Source organism: Barbus barbus (assembly GCF_936440315.1).
Source record: "Barbus barbus genome assembly, chromosome: 2".
Classification (NCBI taxonomy): domain Eukaryota; kingdom Metazoa; phylum Chordata; class Actinopteri; order Cypriniformes; family Cyprinidae; genus Barbus; species Barbus barbus.
In genome coordinates, this window is record NC_136730.1 from 9,875,070 (window position 1) to 9,891,130 (window position 16,061).

The 16,061-nt window shown below is 36.8% G+C and overlaps 1 protein-coding gene across 2 annotated transcripts in view; it reads right to left on the minus strand.

Moving 5' to 3' along the window:
- Nucleotides 1-14,399: 14,399 nt before the first annotated feature.
- LOC306884157 (metallophosphoesterase MPPED2) overlaps nt 14,400-16,061 on the minus strand; it is a 55,328-nt gene continuing 53,666 nt past the window's right edge. For both annotated transcript variants that reach the window (XM_079439864.1, XM_079439865.1), the window contains exon 7: nt 14,400-15,632. In XM_079439864.1, coding sequence (XP_079295990.1) covers nt 15,514-15,632 — 119 coding nt within the window. In that variant the 3' untranslated portion in view covers nt 14,400-15,513. The remainder of the gene's footprint in view (nt 15,633-16,061) is intronic.

Consider the following 16,061-nt stretch of genomic DNA (forward strand, 5'->3'; position numbering starts at 1 on the left):
AACAACTTACAAATGAGACGTCACAAGAAGTCAATATAAGACAACATCATATGGGTTTGCAATAAATTATGACAGACGTTTGGATGAATGCTACTTTGTAATGTGACTTGATTTTAAATTATTTTGTACCTTTGTGAATATACATAAAAATATTTACGATAAAGTGGTCAACATATTTACTTATTCACTAACACTTTGATTCCCAATAGATTTAAACCCTTTAACCAAATGAAAATAGGCCTACAGTAATGTACACTCGCATGAGGTAAAGCCACATTGCTAAAGCTAACATGGAACGGCTATGGGATGTTAGCCTGCTAAACCACAGGACACACTCGCTTGATTCAGACACCTGGTTAAATATTAAATAACAGGTAATGCCTACTTAATCTCCTTGTGGATTGTAGACATAAAGTTCACAAAGTTCTTCACACAGAATTTCTCCTTCTCATGCCCTGGCCAAGGGTGGGCAACGATGCCAACACTAGTTAAACTTTCATGCATCTTCACTGATGCTGTTCTCCTGTTACTTCAGCACAGAATAGGAAGAAACTCATGTTATGCATTCAGTATGCTAGACTGAAAAAGTTAAGTTTTCGTAGATTTATTCCTTTTACAAAATGCATGATTTAGCTTGATGATACAGGCTTATTATATGAGCATTGTATTGTAACTGAACGCACATGTGGAATTTTAAAATGACCAGATTTATAATTAGCCTTAATCTTTCTGTTTTCAGGTTTAATATTTCATAAGTCAAAATTCCTAAATAACTGACAGATTCTGACAACTGACAACTTCTCAGAGAGCATTTCAGCATGTTTTATACAATAAGTGCACTATATGTTTCTTATGATCACTAAGGCTGCATTTGATCAAAAATACAGTAACAACAGCAATATTGTGATTTATTGCAATTGTTTACTATTTGAATGTTTTTTTTTTTTTTTAAATGTAACTCACTCCTGTGATGCAAAGGTGAATTTTCAGCATCATTACTCTAGTCTTCAGTGTCACATGATCCTTCAGAAATCATTCTTATATGCTGATTTGCTGCTCAGTAAACATTTATTATTATTATTAATGTTGAAAACAGCTGTGCTGCTAAACATTTTTGAGAAAACATATGTGATACTTTTTTTTCCCAAGATTCTTTGATGACAATTCACAGCATTTATTTAAAACAGAAATCTTTACTGTCACTTCTGATCAATTCAATGCATCTTTGACGAATAAATATATTAATTTCTTCAAAAAGAAATCCTAACAACTCCAAACTTTTGAATTGTAGCTTACAGATAGATGTATGGATAGATTTTACCATTCGCAGAAGCCAGAACCACAAAGACAGGAGGAAAAAAAGGAAAGAGCAGCGATCTTTCGAGTTTTACACACCATCTCGAGGTTTAAAGTGCTTCTTTTCCATTATGAAGCTGCATTAATGCTCTGCTGCATTTGGGTAATTAGCAGAAAGTCAATTCCCATTACTGGTTAGGCACATTGACCAGCTGCTTACTTTAATAAAAAGGCATGTCCCCTACATTTAGAGCGGGAAAGAATCAATACGCAGGATGCATTAAAAGAACCTGCCTCCTGACAACAGGGCCGCCAACCCATAACACGAGAACCCTGCACTCTCAGAGATTCATCTATTCAAAACTCACCTCTCCTGAACTCTCCACTCAGGCTTTCATGAATCCATTTCTTTTCCTTTTTTATTTTTTTCTTGCTTTTCTTTACTTCAAACTCTTTTGAAAATTTACAATTCCTAGCCTTGTAGAGAGCAACCCTTGAAAAAAAGATGTTAGGTCTGGGGTGGCATAAAGTAGAAATAAAGAAAAATCTTTTGGAAAGAACTTATAAAGGGCTCCTATATTTAATATGTATTCATTTGGACTTCTATTAGACTGCTGGAAATCATGGTATGTTTATGTTTAGCTTCGTAAATAAGAATAAAAAAGCAGGGAAACATTTTGCATCAGGATACAAAAACATGAAGATAATGCCATTAAAACTGCATGGATTGGATTGGATTGAAATGCAAAAATACATTCAGTGTAAACAGGCTTTTTCATAAAATAATCAAATCCATAAATAAAGTCCTTCATACCTTACACTCTATAAAGAATAATAAAACTTATAATGAGATAGGTGGATAAACCATGTTTTCTATGTACTCATCTTCATATGAAGGGAAAGCAGGTGCACATATCCTCACATGTGAAGTGTGCCTCTCAGTCTGGAGTGTGAGTGTGTTTCACCCTTTATCTCTTATCTGTCACACAGGTCTGTGGACACTGGATTACAGCTTTGAGATCTGCCAACTTTTTTTTACTGCCTGTCTGTGGCTCAAGCATTTCTGATTCTCTGCCACCTCCCAAAATTTATACATGTATTTGCTCCCTCCCTCTCTCTGGAATCAGACGATATATGCGGCTGTCTTCCTCTGATTATAGTGATCCAGTGGAACGGAGAGATAGCTGCAGGGATGAAGAGAGGGGGAGGAGGGGAGAGATGTGTCAGTGTGAGAAAAACATCAGACCCTGAGTGTCTTCATATGCACTCGGTGTTCAAAAGTGAAGATGACTGCCGAGGAACTGTGGGCAAAAGGATTGTGGGGGCTAAAATTCCAGAATCAGAATCTCTGAAAGACTCTGTGGTCTCTTTGTGTCAAAGCCAGAACATGCCGTCATTAAAGCTCAAGAGTTTAATCAAAATGATTGTTTTCAAACGGGTTTCCCTTCATCTATACCACTGGTTGAGCAACTAGATAGTCCCAGATAGTTGGTTGTTTGAGGCAATATTGCAAGTGTTGGCATATTGAACGCATTAAAAGTGTCACAGATCCACAGTGTTTGCATCTAGAGAGATTCATTATAATTGTCTCTACATATTAAAATGAGTATGGAAAAATAGTTTCGCTCAAAAATCAAAATGAAGAAATCATATATACAAAAATATTCAGATACATATTTTCTTGTATAAATAATAAAAAGCCAATTTTGGCTCATCACTACTACAGTAAACAGACCCCCAGAGTATGTCTGAATATATATATCTTTTGGACTTTAAAATCTTTAGAAAACTTTTTATTTTTATTTTCTTTAAATATTATTTTCAATTACATTTTTTTTATAATTCATACTATTTACATTGACATTTCTGTCCGAAATTCTCATTATTGTAATGCAAATAAAAGATGATTTTTTTTAAATGATGAAAGTTTTTATATATAACTGAACTACTAGGTGTATTGTATTACAGTACAACAAGGAATAAGGAGAATCTAATGAGAACCACAGTTAAACAAAAAAAATTCAATTTGGGGAGAATTTGTATATAATTGTGCTTAATTGTTATGAGGAATTGTAATAATGCAAACAAATAAATAACCGTATTATAAATATTTCTGAATATTATAAATAACTAGTGCTACTTGATTTTTGTAGTGAAAAAATCTGTACTTCTGTACTGTACTTCATGAATGCACCATGCATCTGATATTTAAAAATAAATAAATAAAAATCAGATTTACATGTTTACAGTAATGCAGTTACATTTTTTGCATTCCAGATGGGTTAAATTGTTAAAGTGCTTTTAGTATTTCTGCAAACCTGTTTTGAAGTTGTAACATTCATTTAAAGAGAGTCTGTACTGTACTGTCAGGCTGTAGTGAGCAGCTGGCATATCAAACAGTCTCATCTCAACGCTTCCTGGATACCCTGCAATGATTCTAGTGTGAAAGATTAATTCAGAGGAAATGTAGTTCAATACAAATGTCACTTTACTTCCACAGAGATGAAAGAGAGAGGGGAAGAGAGCGAGAATGAGGGAGAGAACTCTTGGTATGACTTTAATCGCATGTGCATGATGAGCAACTCTTACAAATGGAGCAAAGCATCTCCTGCTGTTTTTTCTCCCCTCATCAACAGCCTTGATTAGCAGTGCTTTAATTAGACCGAGAACAAAAGGAATGTGATACCCATCTGTGGAGTGATCCCCCATCACCCCCTTCTCCCTACCAGCAGAAACCCTGACATCTAATGAACCGCAGCCATCAGTGTTAACACAAACCTTACACACAACAACCCTGAAACACCAACAAGCTCAATAAACCAGAGAAGGTTTGAGGATTTCAAAGCAGGTATGTGTAACAGATCTTTTCACATGCACTTTTTGCATGTCACAAACACAGCTCTTACATATGGAAGGCAGAAAGGGCCAAAATTCTTTAAACTGAGTGTGTGGAATTTGAACGTCAATATGCATTGATCGTCCACGTTAACGTGACAATTGAATGCGTTTCTTTTGAATTTGTAAACAAGAACATTATAGCTGTGTTAAGGCATCAGTTCTTGCCGCGTTTCTTTAGTATGTGTAAACAACACATATTTGCACCAACAAATTTGAATGTTTCTTAATGCGTACACCTTCTGGCCATGAATGTAATACTGTTTAAAGCAGATTTACCTCTAAATTTACCCACATATTAATCCTTTCTTTAGTTCACTGCGGCAAAAATTGCTTTACCGATATCTACTGTGCTAAAGTGAAATAATTATGTTGCAATTTAAATAAAGAATTTTCTACCTGAGAAAAAATGTTGAACTAAACAACTAAAAAAGGACATGACATAAGACTGACATCACACACACAATGCAACGATGCAATGATATCCCTCATGAACATAATATAACACCTGATGGTTCAAATCTGAAGTCTGATTATGGTGACCATATGGCCATTTTTATGGGACACGCCCTTGCCAGAATTTCTATATTGCCTAAAATATCCAGGTTTTGGCTTTTTGCACTGTGCAGACAGATCATTGTATGACATTATTTCACGAGAGCTATACAGAGCAGAGCAGACGGCTCCTTATGCTTTTGAATCACTCTTGCGGTACTTTGGTGTCATACAATGATCGGTGTGCAGCTTCAAGTGGAACGAAAAAACAAACATGTGCGCATATTTGCTTCGCTTTGATTGTTCTCACCTTCTCACGCACCACGATTGGTCAATTATGTACAATACCTACATGTTATTGGTCAAACTACTTTGGATGTTTTAGGCAATATAAAAATCCTGACCAGGACGTGTCCCATATAAATGGCACTTATGGCCACCCACTGGTTGCTGTGCGTATTGTTAACATAGACAAACATAACACTATCCATTTAAAGGACTTTTGGCCCCGTTTGCCTTCCATACTTACGGGTCTATAAAAGTGAAGGCATATCTCAACAGGTAAAAGTACTTACAATAAAAGGTCCAACATTTAGAAATACTTTTAATTTAAAGTTTAGCTTACCTATCGAGAAGAAACTTAGCAAGTTTGTCGTATCCCAAACATTCAATCAAATTCTTCCATCTTGTTAAAAACTGCCAGTGTTTACTCTTGTTTTACCCCATTGTTTCTGTCTATTTTTGTAAGTCTTTGAATTTTAGCCTTGCACTTTTGTAACAGAATCTGAATTTCCTGCAGTAGCCACGCCCCCAAACTCTCACTATTGACTGTTTGGAGCTATGCAAAGATGGGTTGAAAGGAAGGTAGTACATCCTATCCTATCATTGCATTTGGATTGAATGATGTGATATTGCATGATATATTTGTGGAGTATTTGAGGTTATTTATGCTATGCTTTTACACTGTTAAATTTCCTTTCAATGATCGATGATTGAAGAGCAAGTTGCTCGGAAGCTACTCCCATAATTTGCACAAAGCATCATGAGGTGGAAGAAGGTGGTTTGTTCAATTCACAAACTCCACATACTGTATTTTATGAGCAATAGTTATAGTGAGGATTTTGCAAACACCACTGCTAATTACCCACATGCCCCCGATAGAGGACAAAGATGAGGAGTAAGAACTGCTGTCACTTTATGTTCACGATAACTATAATTACAATGAGGGTCTGTCAATTAAATAAGGCCTCAATTACGCTGAAAATAAATTAACACTAATTATCCAAATGGACCTTCATCCATTAACAGAAAAGGAAAGACAAAGGCAGATGAAAGCCAGACAGCATAAAAGCATCAAAATGCAATTAATGCACCTGTCTAACTCATTATGACCAAACAGATTTATTAATTAAAAGAACATTTTGAGTTGTGTGATTTGACTCCCTTTGATTTTGAGTTCTTTAATTTAGGGTACAGGAATAAATGCATTTCAACCCTTGCAAAAAAATATTATGCTCACAATGTTTAAAAGAGTTTACTTGAACTCTGTGAAAATGTAACTTTGTGTGATCTAATATATATACAATGTTGCACAACCAGCATAATCAACAGCTCAGTAGAAAAGTTTTGCAACCCTGCTATCTATTCTCCTGAAGCATGCAATGCATTCTCCACAGTGAATGTATTTCATTTCGACATCTCGATTATCTCTGAGGACGGTGCCAACAGCAGCAGCTGTGGGGATGGATAACCAGAGGATGTGATGTCGTGGCGCCACTTAGTCGTCATATGCTAGGCACTAATTCCCAAATCAGCAGCAGCTATTAAATCAACTGATTTGCACTTGTGTTCTGCTGTTAGATGCAAGCGCTACGATTTATACCACACAAGTGTTGCAGATAACACTGGATTTTGCATTCTGGAACTGTGAAATTGTTTACAATGTGTCAGTAACCCTGAGATGGTTTGAACTTCTGCTAGTTGGTTGTGAAATATGTCTTGCAAATGGCCTATTTACACCTGTTATTTGAATATATCCTGTTGATTTTTAGCATAAGTGAACACCAGTCTTGCATTTGGGTGCAACAAAGACCTTTTTTTACTTCTTTGTGCATGAAAACACAGAGCAACACATTGCCATAGTAAGTTAAATATGTAGGCACAAAATCAGAGGCCCTCCTCTCAACAAAATATAATCACAGGAGGTCACAGGAGATGTGTTTGAGATGGATGTTAATACAGGTGTAAACGAGGCCTAAGTGTCTATTGATTTTACCCAGCACTAGCTGAGATATTAACATCTCTGCAAATAAAACTGTATGTTTTTTGCACATAAGATCACTTATCTAAATTTAAATAAGAATAAATGTCAAGCTAATATTAATTTAGCTGTTGTCTGTACTTGTTGACACACCAGGTCAAACTGAGATTTTTTCATATTAATTTATCAGTTAATGCTCTATTCAATCTAACTACAAGGCGGTGTGGTGTAAGATGTTCATAATTAAGATCATTTGTTTCGGATTTTTAGGGGGTGGAAATTAATGTCAATTGAATAAGTGCCAATTATCATCCAATCGGTACAAACCGACATGATGAATTCAAATTAGATTCACACACGTCCCAGAATTCCAAACAAGTTCTGATTATCCCTCATCTTCATCTCGACACAGTCCTGTGTGCTTCAGCCTGTCGTCTCGTAATCAGCCTGTAATGTGGTCAGATTGAGCTATTGTTGCTGCATCACAGGTTTTCATGTAATGTTTGTGATTACAGCTCCATTGAAAACAACTATAAGACTCATCAAATCATCAGATTTCAGCCTGGTACTAAACTGCACTGATGCACAGAAGCAGCATTTTTGTGTTACATGGAATTCTATGTGAAACGTAAGAAACATAAAAAAAAAAGATTTTTTTTTTTTTTTTTAAGATTTTCTTTCTATATATACTGAACTGATCATTATTTTTGAAGTCACAAATAAATGTATTGTATAAATTGTATATTTTTGAAACATAACTTTCATTAAAAAGACAAGAAAAGATGTATATATATATATATATATATATATATATATATATATATATATATATATATATTTGAAATAAAATCTGAATAAGAAAAAAAAAATTATACAAACAAAAAACTAAAAAATATCTAAAAATAAATAAATAAAATGAAGAAAAAAGCATTTAGTTAATATGGAAAACGTCTGGGTTACTTATGTAACCTCAGTTCCTCGAATGAACGAGACGCTGCGTCAAACGACGCTTTGGGGAACGCCTACAGCGTAACCGGCTCTGAATACCAATCAAATCTGTCCAGAAATGGGAAGGGACATCACGGGCGAGGTGACGTGATGACCAGCTGGTACAAAAGCACGTGCGGTGAAAAGTGTGGCCCCGTGACGCAGCGTCTCGTTCCCTCGAGGAACTGAGGTTGCATAAGTAACCCAGACGTTCCTCTTCAGGAACTCGAGCTGCGTCAAACGACGCTTTGGGGAACGAGATACCAACGGCTCCAGACTTCCGCACCCCTGCCCTGTGTGTCCAAAAGAGGCGCACAGCTAGGGCAAGAGAACGGAAGAACCTGGAGTGGCTCGCATGTCCAGGCCAAGAATCTGACGAAGGTCAGAGGCGTGAACCAACCCGCAGCGTTGCAGATGTCCTGAATAGGGACAACTGCGAGAAAGGCCTTGGAGGCCGCCACACTCCTAGTGGAATGAGCCCTGACTCCCATCGGCGAGGGGAGGTCAGAAGACTCATAAGGCATGTGAATGGCATCCACAATCCACCGACCGCCTCAGTCCACCACGGAGGAAACATGTAACTAGGGGTTGTGCGCTCACTGTCAAACCACCAAGAGGGGTGTGGTAAGCAGAAATTGCTGCCACATAGACCTTCAAGGTGGAGTGGGCTAACCCTGCGGAGAGTCGAGCCTGCAGGAACTCCAGCACTTTACCTATTGGGCAGTTAACTGGGTCGAGCTGGCGATCTCCGCACCATGAAGTGAAGAGTCTCCACTTCAGGGCGTACCGTTTCCTCGTAGAGGGAGCTCTGGACTGGAGAATGGTCTCAACAACCTCGTTTGAGAGACCGGAAGCTATCAGCTGTGCCCCCTCAGGGGCCACACCCACAGCTTCCATAACTCCGGGCAGGGGTGCACAAGGGTGCCTCCTGCCTGTGAGAGGAGATCCCTCCTGACTGGAACCTCCCATGGGGAGCCGTCGAGGAGGAAAATGAAGTCCGAGAACCATACTCGGCCCGGCCAGAACGGGGCTACCAATAGCAGCCGGTGTCCGTCCCGGCGCACTCTCTCCAGAACTCCGGGGAGCAGAGAAATCGGGGGAAAGGCATAAAGACGAAGCCTCGGCCACGTCTGCCACGGCATCCAGCCCCTCGGAAATTTAGTGTCAATGCTTGTGTTTCTAATGTACAAAGACTAAACGGCAATTAAAGTAAACGGCATCTCTTTGTTGTGTGTGGATGAGTGGATGAGGAAATAGAGGGTGAATAGTTCATCTTGACACATCAAGAGAAAAATATACTGTCGCTCAAAATAGTGATGCATTTATCATTGAAATCCTTGGAGAGTCATTTTTCTAATGTAATGAGGCCATGTAATGTCTCTTAGCTTCAGAGAGGGTGTGTTTGTAAGCGAACAGGACAGTTATGAGCTGGGGTGTTTTCAGTTTTCCAGCCCAGATATGGCTAATCTTTTAATCATAATTGAAACAATAAAATAATATTATAGTGATTTCTTTGATAATGCGCAACACATGGGCAATGAGGAAATGGGTAACAAAGGAACCCAACACTTCTCTTCTTACCCAAGATTTTACTTCATTATTATTTCATGGGTGAGTCAAGTCAGGCCCAAATGAAATCCAGATTACAATAACGGCAGGGCTGGGTTCAATTAGGAGAGCGTAAACACTCCATACTAAGCTCCCGGCAGCACAGTCAGACTTATGAAGGCTGTTTTATACACATTTACACACACATGCAGTAACATGTAAGCCCACACAGAAACTACAGATTTCCCCAGAATTGCAATGTATCTCTTTCACAAAAGTCTAAACATCCCTGTCGCATGTATGGTTATTAAATATTTTGGCTAATTTTATCATGCTTTTGGTTATATATACATCTATTACAAGTCTTTTAGCTTTTTTGAATATATATGTTTACAGATGAATATTTAGACAAAATTTAAGAAAAATGTTATTAATTTAAAATCTTGATTTAGTTATCCCTGCACTGTAAAAAAGTTGAGCCAACTTAAAATTTTAAAGCAACCAGCTTCAGCAGATTTTTGAGTTTTCTCAACTTGTTGTTTTAAATTTATATAACAAAAAGTTGAGAATCTCCTACAAAAATAAGTTAATAGAGCTCAAAAATCTGCTGAAGCTGGTTGCCTTAAAATTTTAAGTTGGCTCAACTTTTTTTTTTTTTTTTAGTGTGGCACATTCAAAACACGGTAGTGTCCAATTCATGAATGAATATTCTTTATATTTCCTTTGTGAAATACCGCAGTGCCGATGAAGATTTTCTATCAGGACTAGACACAACTCCCATTGATCAAAACAGTTTGTAAAAAGGTCTGAAATTGTTCAGTTTGATTCATTTGGACACTCGCACACTGAATTGCTTGTGGCAATTTCTCACTCTGAAATAGTAACATGATAGTTTGTAAGACAGAAATCAAAAAGAGCACCAGATGAGATGGATTTTTACGATGCATTGAAGAAAACAAAACTTACAAATGTGTTTATCTTTTGTCAACAACGAAAACTCTTTTTTTGTGTGTGCAGCTTGAGAACGACTCTGTACTGCATGATTTACATCCATTTATATCCAAAGAATATTAATAAAAAGAGTATCAAAATATGGACACAACTGATGGCTAGAAAGGACACTGGCTGGTACTTTTGCAACCTTTTCAATCATTAATTTTGGGAATTTTGCTTTTTGTTTTCTAAAGTAATTTGGTGGGAACAACATGAGGGAAAATGATGACAGATATTTCTTTCTCTTTAAATCTATTCCAGATTTCCCTCCAAATTCCACAGCAGAAATACAAAAATAGCACTCAGATTCTATTTGGACCATATAAGTTACCTCAAAGACGTATGGACACAAACACCTCGGTCATGTGTTTGTTCCACCAAAGGTACTTCATGTTCTTTACCTTACCTTATATTCTGTGTAGCAGTGTGCACACAAACACACACACACACACACACACACACACACAATCTCTCAAGTAGTGACGGTGGGTATTAGCCTTCAGAGTTGCGTGTCATCCATCACTGTAGCACGAAGGCTAAGTTGACAAATTTCCAATATTAATAGAAGCTGTCGGGGCGTCGTATAGGGTAATAGCAGTCCCTGTCACGGGCACCTATTAATGCCTGGCCCCTGCTGCAGGACGAGGTAATTAATACACTCACACATGCTCCCAACACAATTTAGATTGACATACACACTTTCACCTTCCTTTAAGACAGGGACAGCTGGGAGAGAGAGAAAAGGGCGATGCTTCAGTGTGTCTAGGAAGCTACTTTGAAACCGTAGCTGTAGCTAACGACTACTCAAGCTGCGCATTTATATAAATAGTAAAGCTACATTAAAGCTGCACATTTGAAAGCATTCAGCTTGGTTAATACGGTTAATACACATGAGGAGTGGTATATCAGTCCAATGTGCATTTGGGTGTGGCTTCTCAGTGTAAAAGAATGCAATTTTAGTGCCCGCCCACTTTTTCAGCAGCTTTGGTTCAGGAAGTATTTTTCCCATTGCGATTTTTCAAAATCTTCAGTAAGGTGTGATAAGCCATGAACCAAACCAACCAGGCGCCAGGTGAATCACAACATGACAAACTTTAATTTGAAGCTAAATGTATTTGAAAATCTGACAAAAAGACAAATGAGGGAATACTTTAATGAGGGAAAGAACTACAATCCCATGAAGCATTGAAAGGGACATAATAAATGAAGATTTTAACCTCATATCTCACAGTAGGTCTGTCTTTGTGATTTTTAAGTTATCATTAAAACTCTGTGTCCCTTTGGACGGGGGACCTGATTGCATTCACCAGAAACAAAACAACAAAATGTAATGCTAATCATCGCAGGTTAGGAGAAAAAATAAAACTGACATAGAAGATAAATGTTTTATATTTAGTTTAAGTTTAGGGTTGTGTGTGCAATATAATTCAACAAAAAACAGCAATATTTCCTTGTATATTTTCCCTTCCTTGGAAAATATACATTGTTTTGTATGCGGCTAAGTCATGCTACTGAAATATGCTAACAGCTTTACTTAAGCTAGTTACCCTCCACTATGTTGAGGGTGTTTGTTTTATGATTTTTTCTTTTGTATAACAGTAATTCTACAATATATTTCTACCAAACAACCTACAAAATATAATGCTGCTGAAAAAACAGCTAAACCCAGCCTAAGCTGGTTGGCTGGTTTAAGCTGGAAGTAGCTGGTTTTACCTGGTCTCCTAGCCTGACCAGCTAAGGAAGTGGCAAAACCCCCTCTAAAACCAGCCTGCTGACCAGCTATGACCAGCCTAGACCAGGCTGGATAACCAGCTAAAACCAACCATCCAGCTTAGGCTGGTTTTAGCTGGGGTTTTTAGTCTCTATCATGACTGATTAGGAAAAAACTTACTGAAAATTTTTATTTTTTTGAATGTGCCTAAACTGCTGTCATGCAACTAAAAATGTTAACAGTGTTAATTTTTAGCTAATTTACTCACAGCTATGTTTGAGTGTGTATATTTGATGATTTCTCTTTCATATAGCAATCGAACAATACATTTTAAGTAAATGCACTGTAATGTCCCTATCACGGCTGATTAGGAAAAAACTGGAAAAGCTAGTTTATTTTTTTAATGCAGCTAAACTGTCATGCCACTAAAAAAAATGCTAACAGCATTAATTTGAACTAATTTACCCTCCACTGTGTTTGAAGGTGGTTTTTTTTTTATTGATTTTTGCTCTCATATAACTATAATTCTACAGAAATATATATTTTTAAGTAGGTGTCTTAGTAACCATATATGCTAAATTCCTCTCAGAACACTTTAGCAATTGCATGGCAAAATGCTGAAAAAACCCCCCACCTTTGCAATCTGAACACTTTGTTGCATTGTGGTGACGAGTTTTACTTTGTTTTACAAAGTACCACTCACAAATGTAAAAAGTAGTATATTAGCATTGTTCATTTAAAATGAAAGTGTAGGTGCTTCTATAAATGGGATTTAAGAAAACAAAAGTGTCTGTGCCAGGCTGCCAGCTCACAGGGTTACACTAATATGATTATGTGGATTATGCCAACGAGCTGGTCCGGGGCTATATTTCATGCTTTCGTTTGGGGGAAGTGTTAATTGGTTTGGAGCCTTTGATGTGACTGCTGGTAAGCCGGATGGGGGAGGGTGAATATGAGACTATGGAAAAGTGTGTTTTTGTGGCCTTGGAGGGATTCAGATTGACGAAAAAAAATCCCACTTTGACTCCATGGCCAGAGCGCTGCTGGTTGTCTTTCTCTTAGCGTACCGCTGGCTCATGTGTATCTCAAATTGGATTACAAAGAGATAAACGTGAATGAGGTTCCTGTGAGCGTGAAAACTTACATTCACTGGAGGTCTTTTTAGAAGACGACTGCTTGGAGGAAGTAAAATATCTTGTAATATCTTGGATTCGTATTGAGGAATGTGGTTGAATTATATGGAGACGTCAGACGACAATAACCTCAATTGAAAAACGATGCAGAGGGCAGTTCATACAGCTGACAAAGGAAAAAGGCGAATTCAAAGAGATGAAAGTGCAAAATGCATCTTTCAGTTGCATTCATTTAGATTTAAATTATGAGCTATTATATTATATGTATAGTTTACAACATATTACTCCAATTTGCTCTTTTAGGTAAAATGAAAATAAATAGATAAATAAAATAAGTTTAGCTGTACATTTATTCGACTATTGCCATAAAGTCTGGTCTACTTATTCGCCCACTGAGACAAGGAGAGACTGTCTGACCAATTGTGACCCTGGACCACAAACCCAGTCATAAGTGTACATTTTTCGAAATTGAGATTTCTACATCTTCTGAAAGCTGAATAAAGCTTTCCATTGATGCATGGTTTGTTAGGATTGGACAATATTTCAAATCAATATAAAAAAAATCTAAATACTGACAAAATCGCCTTTAAAGTTGTCAAAATGAAGTTCTTAGCTATCCATATTACTAATCAGAAATTAAGTTCTCATATATTTACGGTAGGAAAGTTACAAAATATCTTTATGGAACATGATCTTAACTTAATATCCTAATGATTTTTGGCATAAAAGAAAAATGGATAATTTTGACCCATACAATGTTTTTTTGGCTATTGCTACAAATATACCCCAGCGACTTAAGACTGGTTTTGTGGTTCAGGGTTATTATGTTTTGGAGATATAAACAAACAAAAAAAACATTAATACTACTAATACTAACAGTACTACTAATAATAAAAATGAATTTTTCTACTTGTGAATATCTAATTTGATTGCAAGTTAAAGTCACAAAAAGCCTGAAAAACCCCTTCAAAGATTTTGTCACTAACTAACAAACCACAATTTTGGTGTCAGGTGAACAATAAAAACCTGCGGAATCCGACTGTGCAAAGCTAGAGGTGAGAATGAACCAAACAAAATGTTTAGAAGTAAAAATCTTGCAATTTTATTTGCATATAAAGGCAGCTAAATATATCACAATGAAACCTGAAGAAAAAGAAGAAATGTATCTAAACTTTCCCAGGAATGAGATCGTAACCGAAAAAAAAAAAAAAGCTGAGGCATTTACAGCGGCAAGAGTTGAAACAACTATTGGCATCATTTTTTTTGTGCTAGCAAGACTGCATTTACACAGTGCAAAATTACAAAAAAAGAGAAAAACAAAAACTATCATATGCAAGATATCAAAGTACAACTAAACCTGGTTTTAGCAGGTTCAAAGAAAACCTTTGAGATTGTACATTAAAATAATTTCAACTTGAGTACTCGTTTATTGTATGGAACAATACGCCGTAAAGTAGGCAACACTGAATGAGCTTCAGAGGAACATTTCATGAAAACAGAAAAGAGCATGTGTGCGCTTTACGCACTTTAAGTCATCATCACTTACAGGCTTAGAACAAACACAATTTTAGTTAGAGATTTTACAGCTTACACACACATATAGATATACTCATATTTTAAGACATTTTCCAATTTCTATGCAGAATGAGGCGCTCCAGAATATACAGGAGTTAAAATGCATCCATGTCTTCCCTGCGCTTGTAAGAAAGTGTTCTTTGAATGCAAAAAAAAAATCAAATAAAGAGAGAAATACCCTTAGTTTTGGATAAAAAAAACAATAAATATGACGCTTTCTCTTCGCTAGCAGAAAGAAGGGGCTCCAGCCGGGGGAACTTAAAGCTAGTTTAAGGCATTATCCCTGTCAGCTAAAAGAAAGCTTAATTATCCTAAAAAAGAATATACAAAATGAACAATGGCATTCCATACCAACATACTTCGAATATTGACAAAAAGAGAGACAATTTTACAAATTCACAAAGCTTATTATCTTACAGATTTAATCAGATCTTTTTATAAGATTGTTCACCACTTCTGTACGCGACACCTGCACGACCCCGTCCGTCATCAGAAACTTCCACTGAATCTTTTAGCAAAAGACCGCCGATTTTAAAAGAAACATTCAACTATTTTTGCTTTTAAAGTATTGTTAGAAAACATAAGGAGAAAAGGAGATTATGGTGACGTCCACGGGCATCTCAAGAGCTGGGGGGGTTCGGGAGGTCGAACACGATGGGAGGGTTTGTGGGTTGAAAGCTGACTGTACAGGTAGAGGCGTTGATGAATGTCGTGTACCCGTCTGTCATGGTGCCGTAACCTAGAGGAAACCAGAGAGGGAAGAGTTAATATTCATACACCAAACTTATGGAACAAATCATCCAATAATGATATGGTTTCATACCCATATGACTTCTCTTCAGTTGAATACAAATTGCTTGTGTTTTTCCTTTTAAGTCATTTTGGACAAAAGAATCTGCTAAATGATGCACAAAAGATCAAAAGTTTGGGGTTGGTAAGATTTTTTAGTTTCTTAAACTCACCAAAACTACATTTATGTGATCAAAACTACAGTAAAAACACTACTATTGTAGAACTTTATTACAGTTTAAACTAACCGTTTAATATTTGAATACATTTTAATATTTAATTTATTCCTGTGATGCAAAGCTGAATTTTCAGCATCATTACTCCAGTCTTCAGTCAGTGTCACATGATCCTTCAGAAATCAATCTAATATGCTGATTTA